This window comes from Cebidichthys violaceus, unplaced genomic scaffold, assembly GCF_023349555.1.
Source record: "Cebidichthys violaceus isolate CVI_PGR_0920_01 unplaced genomic scaffold, fCebVio1.0.p SCAF_39, whole genome shotgun sequence".
NCBI lineage: Eukaryota > Metazoa > Chordata > Actinopteri > Perciformes > Stichaeidae > Cebidichthys > Cebidichthys violaceus.
The window spans coordinates 2,340,493-2,359,361 of NW_027176583.1; the positions used below are offsets into that span (position 1 = coordinate 2,340,493).

At 45.2% G+C, this 18,869-nt stretch overlaps 1 protein-coding gene across 1 annotated transcript in view; it reads right to left on the bottom strand.

Annotated features, from left to right (window-relative positions):
* Window positions 1-17,437, bottom strand: part of LOC137884491 (parkin coregulated gene protein-like) — a 97,630-nt gene extending 80,193 nt beyond the window's left edge. The window contains exons 1-2 of the mRNA XM_068726272.1: window positions 17,404-17,437; window positions 17,161-17,295 (exon numbers count right to left, since the gene is read on the bottom strand). Coding sequence (XP_068582373.1) covers window positions 17,161-17,229 — 69 coding nt within the window. The 5' untranslated portion in view covers window positions 17,230-17,295; window positions 17,404-17,437. The remainder of the gene's footprint in view (window positions 1-17,160; window positions 17,296-17,403) is intronic.
* Window positions 17,438-18,869: the final 1,432 nt, after the last annotated feature.

Genomic DNA, 18,869 nt, shown 5'->3' on the forward strand with positions numbered 1-18,869 from the left:
CGACGCGTTGCTGCTGAAGGGAACCAGCAGGCAGCACAGTGGTGAGCGGGGCTCCTGCCCTTGGGGATGAGGCTGACAGAATAAAAACACATCATAACACTGCAGTAATATCCCCTCGACAACACGCTCAGAGCACTTTGTGCCCCGAGACATTTTTGCAGCCATCCACGGGGAAGAACATTTACCACGCTGGGACTTCTTCAGCAGACGGCCTCATCATTTAAAGAAAACCTACAGCTTCGGATTTCCATACTTTTTGTAATTTACTCGCTTTTTATGATGGTTTTGTTTATAAATACATATAATCTATACAAGTCGTCCAACATCTTAAAATTCCATACATTCCTTGCATTGTATTATTTCACACTTCTTTTTAGCTAAGAAAATATAACAGGATGTTTCCGTGTCCCGTTCTTTACTAGTAGTAGAGTATTGTTACTTAAGATGAAATAAACTATATTTAATATGTCATAATGTGATAATCAATTGAGCAAAGATTAGAATCATGCTGGAATCGCCTCCTCATTTATTATTACTGTGTACATGTAAAGATGTCAAGCTGGAAAAAGTACGTAAATAAAATTAGTAAATGAGTAACATATGGAGGGTAACTCAACTGATGAGAAGAGAAGCGCAGACAGCAATGGAAGCTCGATAAAAATGTTGCTCTGATTTATTCAGTTAAGCTGATATTAAAAATATCAATGGTCAAATAAAACCCACAAGTTAACTGATAGAGTATGAAGATGGCGCTCCCACGCTGTGAAGACGATAATAAGACAGGTGTTGATGGTGTTGAGCACTTATGGAAATCGAGTCAGCTGTGTAAAGACGGCTTAATGCGGATACGTTCCACAAGTGAACAAGCTGCTTTTGAAACGTGCATTCAGCCCACAGAGCCCTTACCAAGTCTGTGTTTCACTGATAAGCATGAAGGTTAATTAGAATTTATGTCCTTTCTGTTAAATGGCATTTGTGTCATGCTGCAAAAGAAGGAGAGAAGTAGCATGCGAGATATAACGTGGATAAGTCAGCAAGCAATAACTCAGGAGAGTTCTCAGTGTATGGGAGGAAGAAACTAGTTATTGTGAATAACATCTATCACTGTGAGCCCAAATAGGAAACATGAGAAGAGCGTCAGAGAGAGGAAGCTGTTTCTACAACAGGACGCGAGGAAAGAGCAGAAGAAGCTGTTCAGGGAGGGTTGTGAAGGCGAGAGGAGGAGGACACACTGTAAATGCTAAAGAGACTGCAGAGCCTCGAGTTACCCATGACACACATTAATCACCGGTGGCCTCTCTTCACTGCATACGAATGCATGGCGATGATGATCCTCCTCTGCACCACTATCTTACCTACAGCTGTGACACAAACACAGGCCCAGGTGTCACATAAACCGCTCGCTCCTCTCCACTTCCTGTCTCTTCTCTTTTCCCCTCCCTATATTTTCTACATCATCATTTCTGTCTGCAAACCCCCCCCCCCCCCCACACACACACACACATCTTGTCTTGCCCCCCCCTCTAGTCCCCGCTGGCCTTGGACGCTTGGTGCCAGGCAGAAAGCAGGTGGCTGAAAGAAAAAGGTTACCCTCATTATACAGATTAAACCTGTAAATGCCCTGTCATTGGTGTAATCGATGTGCCACTTCATTGCAGTGACTTATTGATCACTCTCGTCTGGGGGTCGTACACAGTGCATCGTTATAGCTCCGGTAGTTGCAGGGACTGCCTTTCCCTTTCAGACCCCGGTCCTTCCACAGATGCGCTCTCTAGCGGTCCCTCACCCTCACCGGCAGCGTGAGATGAGGTTCACCTCCGGCTGTTCACTTTCTGGGTCTGATAGCAACATGACTTCCACACTATGCAGCAGCAATACTGATGCATCCGCACAAACACCAATGCGGCAGCTGTAACTGTGGACTTGTTAACATACGCATCTGTAACGCACACGAGGACTAAACGGCACAGAGAAGAAAACACACCTCCATGAGTGCAATCACTTTCTAACCAAAATGTCTTTAACAGCTGTCCATTAACCTATCACCAACTCATATTTTTACAGCAGAGGTGGAACACATTTTTATGACTGTACCTGAAAGTGGACATGAGTTATGAGGTCATTTATAGCAGAGCATAGCGACACCATGGAGCCACTGAGCGCTGTCCTTGTTCAGTGGTCATTCAGGTAGTCTTCTGCCTGTGTGATAGGCACACAGTCCGGCCAATAAGGATGAAACGATGAACAACTTTTCAACATAGTTCTGTGCAAGCGGACCATCAGGCTATTTATTAGACCAAACACTGAAATAATGTGTAACGATGGTCAGGACTGAGGACTGAGAGACAGGCCTCTCTCCGTCTCACTTTCTATCGCTATTCTTAATGCCCGTCATCAAAATGTATTCATTCAAGCGATTACTTAAACCAGACAATTGAAGAATAGAGGATGTGTGTGTGTGAAAAATCAACTGGTGTCCCAACACTTGTCCAATCTTCTCATAGGGCTCTACTACAGTGACTCTATTCAGCTCAAAGGAGACACAAAGGACAGCCTCTGCTGCAGGAGGGAGCCTCGCATGACGTCTGCCTCTCCCAGCCCACGGATCACACCCAGCCGACGGCCGCAAAGAACATCAGTTTGTGATTACAAATAACACAGCTAGTCTGCTGCCCGAACCACCCATTGCTCTTCTTTAGAACTCCTGTGTCCGCGCTGCATCAGTCTGATTGGGGAGGTATCAGGTGCACCTTTGGATTGAAAAAATAATTGGTTTTGGTAAATGAATAGATGGAAGCGTGTGATCGGGCGAGTTTGGGAAGCAGAGTTCGCACGCTTATCGTGCTGCACAGCTGCACACTGCGGGGGTTCTTTGTTTTGTGGCGGCTCGCTAAGAAGAGTCTTGATTGCTAGTGAGGCAGATTACTTTATTTCAAACCACTGTTGAATAAAGTCCCGAATACACAACACCAAAGCAGGCCCGTTTCATTTAGAATTATGTGACCTAACCCTCAGTCGACGTCTTTCTGTTTCCCTTTTGCAGCTCGATCACAGGACGATGTGAAAGCTTAAACGTATATGTTGCTTCAGGGAGCTATAGCAACTAGAGTTTAAGGCATGAGGAAAGAAATGAGTGGAATGTCTACGCCTGTTGCTAAGGGGCAACTCTTTTGTGTTAAACTGCTTCCATTTCAGCACGACACACCCTCCCAGACGAGGCATCCTCCATCCGTCTGACAGGACAAACAAAATAGTCGACAGGGCCTCACATTACTGAGAAATGCGTCACTTGTAACTAGTGAGCATTTGAAGGCGGTGAGCACTAGGCTGTGGTATTTGCCACGGGGGTGAGTGTGCATGGGTCTGGCTTGAGGCTACCAGGAGTAAGCTCCTACAGTGTGAGGAGCCATATTAAAGTCTCCATCAGTCACCATTTCTTTCCCTACCCTCAGTTATGGATGGAAACAGATGACCGGGAAATTGCACCCTGTCTGACAAATGGCAGGATGGCACGGCTGTATGGGCTGCCCACCGGCAAACTGCTGCTGCTGAGGGAAAGGATGGGAACAAATCGCCTCCTGCTGCTCCAATTACCCACCACGCTCATCTCACTGAGGGACCGCAGTCATCTCCATGGGAGGGGGATGGAAAAACACTAGCATGAGTGAGGGCACGCGGTGACGGGGTCAAGGATAAGATGACATCTCATTCCAATCAGCTGTCAACCGTAATTTGTTATTCCACTAAACTGGGAGTCCAGCAATCAGGTAAGCAATGCAGATAGGACGTTGCTGTCCAAGTCAAACTGTTATTATAGGGTGAACCTCTTTGCATTAAAAAAAACATGGAGGTGCTAAATATTCAACGTTGGGGAAGAAGAGAGGCCAGTTAGGACGTGATATACTTGAGCTCTGCGCCGGGGTTTGGCTGCTCACTGTTAGCTTGAAGTACTCCTTAAGGGAATGAGGGAGTTACTAAGTTTTAAAAAATAAAATAAGGGGAGAGCAGGGGGGGGGGGGGGGGGTTCTCTGTGACAGGCCGCTGGTAATTTATTGCCACAGCTATTACGGATATTAGAAAACTCACTCAGGAAGACAAATGGCAGCCTGGCTGCTCGTTGGTCTTCCGTCAGGGCTGACAAGGGAGACGCAGCACTCTTGGCTATTGACATTTTCACACCTAAAGCCAAGCTCTGCCAGCTGTATTGCAATTCAAAGCCCAACTTAATGGCAATGAGCTAAATCATCCCCGTCTTTGGCATACAACTTTCCTTTATTTCCTTTAGAGGAGGAGCAGCATTCTGGTAGTCAGTAACAAGGTACAGCCTTTAGAAATGGACGTTTCATGGGTAGATTCTTCTCCCCCAGACTGACAGATTAAAAATATTCCTTCCATAAATAACTTCTATCACATAGAGCCATTATGAGAGACCGTTAGGACTATCTAAATGGAAGCCATTTCTTCTGTATGACGGAGTGTGGAGGGAAGGAGGAGGAGAGGGTGGAGATTTGAGACAAAGGCACTCTGTGACAATGTGCTTTTTCAATTTCAACATTTCTAAGGCCTATGAGTCATAATTCACTCAGTGGCCCAGAAAGAATGACAAATGATTTCAGTTGTTTTGCAGCAATTGAAAGTGAAAGGTGACATGGCTATCAGTGAGGGCTTCAGCTCCACAATAACACCGATTTCACAAAGTACGGGATACAAACAGAGGCTGAGCTGTCAAGTTTAAAGTTGAGAAGATTGAACAGTTTACTGTAGTACTGAAGTAATCTTCGAGCCTAGAGGAGATTAAAAGGTTTCACCTGAACAAGGCATTGCAAAACAATTAGCCTATTACATTATATCAAATGTTAGTAGCTTGTTAAAACGTTGGTATAAGGAGAGAAGCACAAGAAGAAAGGTCAAAATGAATGAAAGCAGATTCATCCTCTAGGACCATGAATATCCAGAGCATTTCATGATGACAGATAACGCTTCACCAACAACAAACTGCCTTCAAACAACCAAGTTACAAAAAGTTAATGTTAGGCGACATCATGGTCACATGACTTCTCGTCAGCAGTGTTTAGCTTGGTGACATAAAGTAGTCTAATTTAGGCACTCGTTAGCAACAGACAATTAAAAGCTTCAAAGTTCACAAGTGGGGTATTTGTATTTTATGTCGTACAACAAAACACTCTTAAGCTTGTGTTAACCACAGACCTTATTTCAGACATCTTTCCCAAAAAATATTAAAAAACCATCGACACAAAAGTACAAAAGTACAAAACTGGTTGACCTGCCTTGGCCAATCTCCGTACTGTGCCAGAAACACTGGGTGGATAGGGACACTATTCCAAAGTAAGCAGTCAATTAGAAGGTAAGTGAAGGACAATTAAACAACAATTACATTTCAAGTCAAATGTGCAAATATGCATTCTCTGTCATTTAAAACACAAAACAAAACAGATACTAAGAGCAATTAGATGAGACAACTAGAGATGTGTGTACGGGTGTGTATGTGGAGGCTTGATGTGTACCAGTAACCATGGAGACGGGCTGAATGAATAACACAGTGATTGTACAGCCTTACACTGACATGTATTCCTGAGAGGCCACCGGGTGTTGAGTCGCTGTGTGTTGAATTGCCAATGGAATGTCATGTGAAGGGGAGCGCTGGATGCACAAGGGTAATGGCGATGATGACACTGTGCTGATAGCTTCCACAGCACTGTAGTTTGTGGCATGTTTGTGCATTTGTTGAGGGGAAGGTTAATATGTAACAAAGAGGCTGGTTCTATCACCTTGTGTCAGGAAGCAGGAAGCCAACTATATTGTATCAGAGAAATTATGACATTTGGAAGAGCCACACCTGTTTCTGACCTGAAGCTAACAACACTGGGACCTTCCTGGTCACAACACAAAATGATTTCATTCTGTCTTTACAAGGCAGGATAAGAATAGAGGTAGGCCTTCTAACTGGACATGTGCATTTTCCATGCTAGGCCTTTATTGAAGATTTGTATTGGTTTAGCGAAGGCCAAGGTTCAGGGCAGCCTGGGGTTAACTGCTTCTCCCTGACAGCCCAGATGAGAAAGTGATGTGCACGGTGTGAGGTCACCGTGTGTCAATCAGCCAGCTAACACCGGCTCATTGGGAACTTGGCACGCTCCATTTAACTTCACAGGGCATCCACATCCTGCACGTCTCCCACACAAATACACACACAGTGATGCCCCCGCTCCCCCAGCATCCAGCCTCTCCTGTGTGGCCTTGCAAGGATCTGGGCCTCCTATAGCCTTCTTAGAAAGCCAGAGTCACTCTGACTCATTAGGGTAATTGAGACAGGTCCTCCTGAGACTAAAGAGCTGCTGAATTGCTACCCACTCGCGCATTTAAAAGACCACTTAATCAACCCCTTGTGTGTGTGTGTGTGTGTGTGTGTGTGTGTGTGTGTGTGTGTGTGTTTTATTCCCTTACTCTGTCTTGTCATACTTTTCTTACATTCGTTTTTTTTCTTCAGTTTGTCTGTGTCAGGTCACTGAGTGGCACACAGTGTGTGCTGCTAATTGCCAATAAGGGAAAGATCTAGGGGGTTTCCGTCTCTAGACTGCAGTCCCCTGGTGTTGAGAAAGCCTCTGCTCTAAGGAAGTGTGAATGGGTGACAGCAAAGGGAAAAAATGCTGATTTGTAGATGTTGGTAAGGAAGAAGGGAGGGGGTAGAGATTAAGTGAGGGAGGAGAGGAGAATCCACCACCTCAGCGATTCTCGGGGCCCGGCTGCTCCGAGCTGACAAAGACACCCAGATTGCGGCCAGAGGTTGTCTCAGCGAGGCGAGGTGAGCCAGAGCACCCGTCATGTAACAAGTCAGATTTAGCAATACTGCTGGGTCAGGTCAGACTCAGATTGAAGTTGGAGTCACGGCTGGCACCACGCTCCTCGCCTCTTCTATTGCTCATCCGTCTGAACACAAATTACTGAGCCTTCCGCCTTACGCTGAGAAATATAGACTGGTGCTTTGTGTGAGTGTGTGTACATGCACTTTGTTTACACACACACACACAAATCAAGACAAAAGTGACTATCCTAAAGACGTGTGAGGATGGATGGATGCTCCCAATGTATTGTATTTTCTCTCAGGACCGCATAAAAGCCTCTGGCCGAGTAGATGAGGACAGAACTGAGATGCTGTTAATCTGCTCCGGTGAAGTCAGGCAATGACAACGCAGCAAGTTGAACAAACTACCGAGCACAAAACAGAGAACGGGGGGGAGGGGTCACCACCGACACCTCTCTCTTTCATCATGCCTTTTTCTTTGCCTGTCTCTTTTGCTCCAACACTCGCTACATAATGTTTCTTAACCACCGTTCTCTTTTTCCTTTCCCTTTCTCTAATTTCACAGCTCCACACACACACACACACACACACACACACACACACACACACACACACACACACACACACACACACACACACACACACACACACACACACACACACACACACACACACCTCCCTGCCTTCCTTCGCTCTTATCAGTGACAGGCTGGAAACAGAGGCGAGATAAGGAAACGCCAGAGCCAATACAAGGTGCGGTGGTCGAACACCCAGGCAGATTAGTCATTGACACGTTTGTCAGGTAACAATGGAGAGCGTGCCGCTCAGACTGGTAAACGGGAACAGAAACAATGAATTTCTCCTCATAGTGCATTATGGGCCCTGCAGCATTAACAGATCCAGGCACATACGGTTCCTCCCCTGAGGTGTGGCGACACAGATTACTAAAATCTAGCCGATACTACATACCTTAATCAGTTCCTGTCACTCAATCACTCAGACAGACACACAAGCACACATTTATACATATACACACAGACACACACACACACACACACACACACACACACACACACACACACACACACACACACACACACACACAAACTAGAAATACACCAGGTGTGCTTCATCACCCCCGCTCTCCCTATACCAGTGCACTCATTTCCAACCATTATTTACCGCATCCCTTTCTATACATTCCAACATTATTGATTGATTGATTGACGCGCTGAAAGGCCTGGGATGATCCAGGACGTTCAGGTCATTCTGTTTACTGTTAACAGCTGATTCTTGCTCTGAAATCGGTCTCATTGCATTGTTGTGTATTGTAAGAACTACTGTTGGACATAACAGTAGTCATAACAATTGCTTCTTCTATTTAATCTATGGATGACACTGCAGTACTGACTGTAGTACTCTGCACCCCATCTGTGGCAACTTCATGGTAGAGAAGTGTTTTTCTTCTCCTTCATTTACGCTACTAGGGCATATTCCAGAATTACAAAATAATAAAGAAAAGGCTCGGATTAAGTAGTTCAAATCACCTCCTTATAGCCAGATCATGTGACAGCTCTGAGGGAGGCGGGTTCTGTTTGTGAACTAAAAGACAAGCTCCTGTCACAGGTCATCAAGGTTGAATACATGATGATTCTTCATCGAGTCAGATGCCAAAGCACGGTAATTTACTGTTTTTGTGATCCAATAATACAATATTCTAATAATGTGCAATGTTTTACTACTGAAATATTAAAACTATTATCTATACTTCTACATCGTATTTCCATGATGTACTGCTTTGTAAGTACTGCAAGTACCCAGTGAAGAACAGGAGAGCATCTTTCAGTGCAATAAGGTGTTAACTTCTGCAGACGTGTGTACTTCAGACAGCGTAGTGGCGTGGAGCAGGAGTTCCCTCACACACTGATGAACAGCTGATGAACCAGTTGAAGGATTATATCTGTAAAATAAAATGACCAAATGTTTACCGTCTAGTCCACGTCCATAACACGGTACAGTGAAATGTAACGGCTGAGGCAGGTATTAGTACTTTTGACAGGCAGGACATTTGGACATTGGACAATATTTAGTGAGGTCACTGCTATCTCCACCTTTAATGAGCACTTGAGTCAATTTACAAATGCAGGAAATATGTAAATAAAATATATTTCTAAATCAGCCTGTTCATGCACGGGCAGACGTAGAAAAGAAGGGGTTTATTATGTTTCACTGCTTACAGGTGTATTTACGCATGCTTCATTAATGCCAACTATCTTTTACAAGCAACTCATGCACCTAGATTTATCCACGCTCTGACAAACACAAACCCTGGACTTCAGAGGCCTCTCTCTCCCAACAGCCCACCAGAGACGAACACTAGACGTGTATTCTAGTCAGCCACCTGCCACTTTAAATGGCACTTCAATCAAGAGAATAGCCATGAGTTCTCCTCCCTTAAAATGTTGCCATTTAGAGTTATTGCTGCTTAAAGGGTGAATAGACGACACTAGAATAACCGTCCAATCTTTTCTTCCTTTTAGTCTTTAAACCCATCAACCCAACATAACATTATTTTACGAGTACGAGGAAAAATAAAACTTGCATCAAAGAAGATTTTGTCCCTTGATTGCACACGTTTGTTTCCTCTCAAACAGCTCACGCTGGCTCAATTAACTATTGATCAGATTTGTGGAACCGAATGTAAATAATTAACAAAAGTGGAGATAGCATCTGCAGCTCTGCAAACAGCTTCAATACAGAGGCCTCTGTGTCTGTGATCAATAGGGCATGGAGGGCACGCACATCAGCCACTGCGAGGACCTCCGCAAGGTGGCCACGGAAACAGAAAATCACATCTTTATCAGACATCACAGCTGTGTCAGCTGAAAGAAAACATCAAGACCACAGAAGTAATCACACAGTGGCTGTTATATTGTAGATACCGGAGCAGGGAAAACCATCTGTCTTCGACATTTAGTGGTAATCTAATTCTAATTCTTACTTGGCATACTAACAGGTACATGAAAAGTGAAATTGTTGTTGTTGGAGCGCTGAAGTGAAATTGGACTTTTTCAGACAGGAACGTCCCTGAGAATGATGCGCTCCAATGAAAACCCGTCGTCCTATAAGCGGCTCTGAGGGAAGTGATGGCCTACAGTTGTGTCCAACAAAGCTCGTGTAAGTAAAGACGTAACAGAGAGAAAGAAAGAGAGAAAGGCATAAAGCTGCTCGGGGGAGGAAGGACTGTGTGGCACCGTTGAGCTCGGGCCTCTGGGTAACCCTATTTGAATATGAATGCGTCCTATGATCCACATCAAGGGCACCGACGGGGGCACCTCTATCTACAACTACCTCCAGCGGGTGTGTGCTAAACTGATCACTCTGTACAGCCATCAGCCACCGCATTTTTCCAAGGTACTTTGTACAGTGCATTAATCACAGGGACCCTTGAGCGCTTCCACGGATCCAAATATTCCGACCTTGAGGTTACAAGAAAGACATTAGTCCTGATCCATTCAAAGTATTGGAGACGGGGGGGGGGCCAGAAAGCTTTCAAGGTAATGAAATTCTACCATAATTTAAAGGAAAGACTCGTGGGGACAAGCCTGAGCCAGAGTTAGACAGAAAAAAAAGATTAAATTGGATTTTTTTCTTTTCCCCTTTATTTTAAATTAGGCTTAAGTGCATGTGGGGGGTAGTTTTTCTTTCTCTTTTTTTTGGAACAAAAGCATGATAACAGCATTAACGTCCAGAATGAATCGAATCATTTCCAAACCAATTAACCTTTGACAGAATGGATGAGTGGACAGGAATGAGAATGGTGCATAGGGGAGGGGGGGGGGGGGGGGGGGGGGCAGTGTGCAGGAACAGGGATCTGACTGGCAGGGACACACATTTTGAGGGGATTGCTGACTAAGAGCATCTCATGAAGGGGTTTGATGGGGCTCCCACAAACACCCCATCCCGACCAATGGAAATCTTATTGGTGGTCCATCCGAGTAGGGAAACGCACCGCAGTCAGTCTAACCTCCCTCTCCATCCTTGAGTCCGTCCTGCCCATCGTGACTGATAGTAGGAGGGGTCTGCAGTTAACCCCACTTACTCCTTTTTGCTGGCTCTCATTCCCTCTATCTATTTCTATTCCTCCCTCATTGGCTCACACACAGCTGCAGCCGGTCCATTAAGTTAATTAAAGGGTCCATTTTGAGCTGGAGCCCGCTAGCATATACGAGTGCCAATCAATAGATCTCTGGCTTATTTTGTAGGAGGGAGGGGTGACAGCACTGGTGCTGCATTCAGGGACGTGATTTGTAACATTGGCAGACGAGCCACGTCCCTCTCTGTCTTGTCTTCTGTCTCTGTCTAATTTGGTAGCCACCCTGCCCCTTCCACAGTCTCCTTCCCACTCTTCACCGTGATGTCATCTATCACTTCGCTCTCCCTTCTTTACCCTCAGCTATCCACAGCTTTTGCCATCTGCCTACAAGGAGTCACAGTCTCGTGTTACCCTATGAGAGACTGTGTGCAGTTGTTTTAGTCACCATCAGCGCTGGGGAGCCACCTGTGTGGGGTTAGCTGCTGTGGTTTGAGGAGTGGGAGGTAGTAGAGCTGAGATCACCAGGGCGTCCAGAGGGAGGATGTGAGCTCCGGGACCCGGGAGAGAAAGCAACAGTGGGACAGGAGGAGAGGGTTTCACTCTGACAGACTATATAGCGTTCCAAAGATCACTACCCAGAATGAGAAGCTCATTTTCCATGTCTGCAACCATATCTAATGGTGTCACCATAAGCTGTGAGAGGAGCAGAGATGATCTACCAGTTAAGGCGTCGTGTGTGGAAGCCTCACAGATAAAGATCACTATTGCTTGAAATGGGGATCATGAATAAATAGTGAATTCATTCGGATGCGTCCGAGCCCCCTATAGGAGCAGTGTTACCTTCCCGACCCGTAGACGGGACTTAAGATTGATTGATTCACATTGTAAGTCATCTTCAGAAATAATAGTCTCCAGTGATCCTCTATTTTCACCCAAAAATACATTTTTGCTATTGTCTCATACCACAGCAAGAGAGAAGACCCACAGGCTAAACTACCACCATCAGCTTCATGTGGCGTTCGTCTGCCATGAAAAATGGCTGAGGGCGGCAGGCGGTGCATCGGTTCAAAATCCGCATACAGGCTCTCTCTGCTGGATACCTCTGCTCCAGCGGTCCCTCCATTCCTGCAGCTCATTGAGATGCCTCCCAGCAGTCACTCGACACTTCTCTCCCTCCAGGGAGGCAGCCCTTACAGGCCTTGATGGTTAGCCAGTGTTGTTTGTTGGCGGCCTTTTCCTTCCTCTGCTCCTCCTCTCTCCTCTCATCTTCTTTTTTTCCAGTGAGAATGCCTGGTGCTTTTTCCACTTCTCTAATCTAAACTCCCTCCTTCTCTCTTCTCTCTCCTCTCAGAGAAAGCCCAGGGGGGCTTGTTCATATTCTCTCCTTTTATTGTGTTTCATCTTTTTCCTTATGACACAGAGCTATCCCCCCAGAGTATCCAGCTTTCAGCCAGGGAGCTGGAGAAAACGCATGGTTAACCCCATTTTATTCTGTCTATTCAAAGGTTCCCCGACAAAGCTCTAGTGCTCACAGCAGATAAGAAATCATTCACACAGAGCAGAAGAGAAGGTTTGGTATGCATCCAACAGAAGTAGAAGGAAAGGTCATGTTCTGCAGGAGTGTGGCATTCGGAAGGACTAGTGCGTTTCTAAGCAATGTGTTGCTCCATATTGTGCGGCCTCCAAAACAATGGAAGAGCTCACTTACCGAGGCATTTCTACGACGCAGCTGCTGTGAAAGCGCTCTGCTGCTGGACCTTTGGCTGGCTACGGTATCTGTTCCTGGACGGGTTACTTTCTAATATCCGTATAGAACCTCAGGATCATATTAGCACAATGCTACAGTATGTGCTCGTCAATCATGCACCAGGGTCTATTCTACTACAAGACGTTAAATTTAGATGTAAGACAACACAGCAATCACTGCGCCAGAGGCCATTGCCATAAAGCCCTCCATACTTCTGGTCCATATGCGAACTGTACTGTGAGACAATTTACTGTTAAATATATGACAAATTTGACAAGAGCAGCACTCGGCTGTGAATTGAATTGGCCGAGCAAAATGATGTACCAATGTAATATAGCTGTCACGAGAAAGGGTTATCAACTACAAGGTGTGACACGTAAAAATGTAAATGGTTGGTTAGAGGAAAGGAGGGACGCAGAGAAATAAGGCCCCATTGCTGTTTCTGCAATGACCTCATCTCTCTTTCACACCACTCTTTTGCTCCATTTCATTTTCGGCCTCTCTATCTTTCACTCTCTCGTATCAAGCACACACTTCCACTGCGCTTCTCAAGCACACGCTCCCTCATCCTCGGTCACCCTAACCACCTCATTTCTCCAGCCCTCCCTCCTCCCCGACTCTCACTCGGTGCGTAATTCAATCATCCCAAGGAGATGGATATCCGTCCCCTAGGAGCGCTTACGCTCTCCATTTCCTAAAGCGCTTGATCAGATTAATTGATTGTCTCCCCCCCCCCCATCTCTGCGCCCCTTCTGCCGACTGAGGCTGCCGTGGTGGGACAGTGGGAAGAAATCAGGTTTGCATTGATATTTTTATAAAATGCCTTTTTCCTTCTGCCCCCAGACAGACCCTGTAAAAGGACAAAGGGGAATAGATAAAGTACATGAACCAGGAGGGGGGGGCGGTGGGCAACATGGAAGCCTGCAGAAACAGACAGGCAGGATTTATAAAGAGGACAAAACAACAACCTGGAGTGTACAGGAAACACAGAGCCCAACAGGAGATCAAGGGACAAGATAAAGCATAGGCGATCAATGGAATGAAATAAACAAGGCTGTTTAGAGGGAGTGTAAGACATGTGAGGCGAGTGTGTGTGCATGCATCTATGCGCCATGATGTTTGGCTGCAAGCCTGCCGAGCACAGCAGAGGGTAGAGATGGGAGAGTCGAACCGAGCCCCACAGGGAGCACAGGAGGACCTCAACTCATCCATTATAAGTGAGAGCCAAGCGGCTGCCATGTCTCCTGATTGCTGAGTCCCTATGGAGCGCAGTCTCTCCCTCTCTCCCTCTCTCCCTCTCTCCCTCTCTTTTTGGCACTGGGGATGGCAGTAGATTACGGTGCTGTTCCAGGCTTTGGCCTCTACGTTATGGCAGGGGCCAAATACACGCACAAACACACACACCCTCTACACACACACGGAAACACACACACACACACACACACACACGCATGAACAGGAATACACACAGACAGGGATAGGAACTCGCTCGCCTCTCTCTTATCTATCTGCCGCACATGTTCCCCATACGTGTGAGGCTTTTACCTGAGCGCGCCATTACAGTTGAGGCTTTTACCTCTGGAGAGCCAAATTACCTTTCAGATACAACGGCCCTTCTTTTTTTTCAACTTGCCCTTGCCATTTAGTTCACTTGCATTTCCCCTGTACAAACACACACTATAAACACACACATGCACCAGCAGGCAAGCACGCACACTAATACACACAGTAGCATGTGTCCGCAGACTCATAACTCTTCCAACATATTCTTCTTCTGCTTCTACAGTTACTTCTACATTCAACACATACTGTGTGTGTGTGTGTGTGTGTGTGTGTGTGTGTGTGTGTGTGTGTGTGTGTAGATGTGTGTGTGTGTGCAGGACAGAGAGCTGTGACAGGATCATAAGCAGAGTCGATCACGTTATTGAAATGCTTGTTTTGTTGAGAAATGCTTGTTTTGTTGAGAAAGAAGGAGTCCTGTTCTAATGAGGGAATATTCATCTCTACCTATTGAAAATAAAACACATTTAATGAGACTCCTGTACCAGCACTGTATCCAAACAGGACGGTTTGAATCAGAAAATATGGAAAATATGCACAAATACTTTGAGATGATTAAAAATTGATGTTTTCTGTTTCCCAAATTAATCATGTACTTTATCAAAACCCCACGATGCAATGTTTTTGGTATTAACATTGATTTAAATCACTGCCTGTTAAATGAATCGGTCGGTATCAGCCGATCCCAGCGAGGATCAACATCACACTCCACAGTTATATGCAAGATATTCGCAACACTGCTCACACAAGCCAATTCTACACTGCCCGCCCAGCGTGAAATGGCGGGGAGCTTTATTTATTGAGTGGCCCGTACAGAAAGCATTCTGCGAGCCAAAGAGACCGAGATGTATTTCTCAGGAGTTAGTGGGCGCAACTGAAGCTAAACCAAGAGGGAATGTTGGACTTATATTTCCCAAGTAGCGATAAAGAGGATTATGAAACTCAAAAACATTATTTGCTTTGTTTCTGCGCAATGTGGAAATAAGTTGCAAATTTACACAAGTATAGCACATATAGCATATCAAACCTGCTGCTGCATGAAGGGTTCTACATTGACATCCAGCAATTAAAGCAATCACTTTGCAAGAGTAACATAACACAAGCTGAACACCTGTTGGTGTTTGTTGGTTCTTACCTCCAATGGTTGACGTGACTCACTGTGTTTAGTACTCTTGCACTATGGCTGCAGGTGCAACAGAGCACAGTTCAGACATTCAATCAGGCCTGTTTGTGTGTTTCATGGTCACATTGGCTTTGTTCTGCTGTCCAGAGTCAAACATGTACAGAGAGCATCTTTGGTGGGGAAGCTGAACTCCTGACCTCAATACACAGATCCATCAATACCGACAGTCAAACCGATACAAACCCAGTACACACACACACACACACACACACACACACACACACACTCACACTCACACTCTGTTTGCTTGAGTACTCAGACCACAAACTAAATCAACTCACCATTTATTTTTTCCTTTCCGAAAGACTCTCTCTCTTCTTACTTTCCTCTGACTTTTTATTTGCTAGGGGGCTGAGCTCTCAGAGCGGGATTGATCCGGAGCTGCCGTCTTGAACCTGTGCCCCGAGGGCAGCTCAGTGCAAACACGCCGCAGCCCCTCTCCACTTACTGCGATGGTGGTTACACTCTGTGTTACACCACACGCAGGCTTAAACCCACACAACAGATGCACACAGCAAGCGCCGCCTCTACAGAACCTGCTTTAAGATGAAGACTGATCTGAAGGAAAAACTAATCACACATGAAAAGACCTCCTCGACTCAAACCAACACCGCTTCACAAAAAACATTCCACTGACACTAGAAAACTTTAAAATGGCTGTCCTGTGTGTAAGCATTGGGGGGAAATCAATAAGCATAACAGCTGACAACAATGGCAACAATTTCATACACCACATCCCATTTGCTGAGTGCTTTTTCATGTGCAGAGCACAAAAGAAATCCATATTTTTCTGCAAACACAAAGATTCATTTGAACATTTTACATAAATAATTCATACAAAGAGAGCTTTTACAGTGTTTTCACCTGAAGACAGACAGCTAACTAGTGAGAATGCTCACTCACCTACCCACCTTTCCTTCTCTCTTTGAAGCAGGAAAAAGGGGAGGAGGGGGTATAATTAGTTTGATTCATTTATCGTTGCTTACTATGAATAAATGTCATTAACAATCGTTGCTGCATGACGGTTGGGAAGTTATGAAATGGCTGGAAGCATAGTGGTGACAGGAATAAAGCAACATGGTGATTAGAAGAATGCATCCAGCCCAAACTGTGCCAGTCTAATGGCTCTGTGGAGGCTTGTGTACTGAAACACACACACACACACACACACACACACACACACACACACACATGCAGTACAGTACACAAAAATACATACACAATTAGTCCCTGTGTTTTGTTGTGACTGCCTTGAGTTTCTATAGTTTGTGATTGATGGATTCTGTGATTGGTGCTGTGAGACAGGTGAAGTCTACACTGCCTCCTACAGGATACCAGCCCACATTGGACCTGAATATGTGAGAAACTCATCATCATCTTCATCTGAGCTGATAACGATGAGGATAAATGGTGTTTGCACCAATCGAGTCTTCAAATTCACAAAAACTGCTCGACAGTAAGGGTGGATTCAAACAGTAGCTTGTGTACAAAAAGAAAAATGTGTATAATTGTGAATTAAAGAAATATATTTTCTTCATGGCCTGATTGATGTTTTTTTTCTTTGCAAGCCTTTAAATGAAGCTAAGGCTTTACATATGCTCCATTGGGCATGTTTGTGTTATTTAGATTCTACCACCATTGCTATTATGACATACAACGTTTCCTGATGGAATTTAGATCCCTGGCTTTTTAGTTACTGCTGTGAAAATCACATACATTAGTCACTCTTTACCAGACGGCAGCGATCCTACCTTCCAAAAGATATGGTGGCCTCTGCTGTTATAATCCATTTGCATTGGGAAGTCCCCGCGGTCGTACATCTTGCGAAAGTTGGTTGGTTGGAGAGGGCGCGGTTGAAAAACCCCTGCAGACGGAGGACCCTCCACCTGCTCAGACACAAAGATGAAAATGTGAATGAAGAGACGAGAGCAAAACTGTAAAATAAACAGAATGAGACACACACAGCAAGTGAGAGTGTTGTTTTATGAAATCACAATTGACTGTGTGTTCTCCAACAAGAATAGAATCACTCCCACTGCCTCTTAAAAGTAATTCAGGAAGACACATGTGCCTGCTCCTCTGCTCCTCTGAGGAAGGCCAAACACAGATAGTGAGTGAGTGTGTGTGTGTGTGTGTGTGTGTGTGTGTGTGTGTGTGTGTGTGTGTGTGTGTGTGTGTGTTGGCCCTGTAGCCAGAGGCACTGCAAGAGGCATTGTTAGGATCATCTTTTCTCTCCTTCCATATTGGACATGTGACAGCCAGAGACAATCCTCCCACATCAGCCACAGCGTCTGCTGCTGTTGATGTGGGGTCATTGGTGGTGGGAGTAAAGAGGAGGGAGTGAAGATTTGAATATTAAAAAAAAATAAAGCGTCTTCTATGACAAACAAATTGGTGTGACTAATCAACTTTATAAAAGTGATGAGAGATACCACAAAGATCACGTGTTACAACATGACACGTCATTTAGGAGCTTGGAAAGGACCAATTACCTGCAAAGAAACTCTCAGAAACCTTCCACTGAAGACCCACCGAGGCTTCAAGTGGGAGCCGCTCACGTACTTGAGGAATACAGATTCATCTGATTGAAAACATTAGAGCTTTGCAACAGTTGTAGTGGACGAATGACAGAATGTTGGAGCCAATCGTTTCCCTGCCTGTCTCTTGTGCGCATCCCCCGCCATCTGTGTGGCGCTGCCACATGACTGGCAGATGTGTTGCTGTCATTAATCCTCAGATTACCACCCACTGAGAAACAGCATTTTGCCACAGCAGCCCACAGGCAGAGCAGAGTGGGACTGGGATGTGTTATCTTTGGCAGGACTGCCTAAGACTGCTGTGCAACTTGAGAGATTTTAAAGGGTTTTAGTCGATTAGTTTAGTTTTCCATGTTACATCATTCGCTAGTGTTGCCTGTTTGTTGCATAATTCCTAAACAAAATAGGTGGAAAAAAAGCCCAGAACCACAAATGCAGCTCGGTAAAACCGCTACCAAGGGATGACGCAACTCGGAACAAAGTTGAAGTTGCACGTGTGATGAAGTGTAGCTGGTGTCGTGGCAAAACTCGAGAGAAGCAAGAAGAAAGGAGAAACTATCACAGCAGCTCTGAGTGAGAGTCCCAGAGCACTCCCTGCATTTAAACAGCACTAATGCACCGTGGGATTGCAGCGCAGTCATTTCAAATGAATCTGTTTGGAGCATTTGTTTACCATGCCGGGGATTGCCGAATAATATTATGCTGAATTAATAGGCACAGCTTTGTATACCTGCAGGAGAAAGACTACCTCAACAAAATGTGTGTGACTAACAATGCATGTAAATCACAAGAAAAGGAACATTTCAGCACCTACTGTACTAGAGCCTAAATCCATCACAACAAATGATGCACGTATGCCTGCTATGGCCTTTTAAGTCCTCGTCATTTTAGTACGCAACTGTGTGTTGAATCATACAGCAACA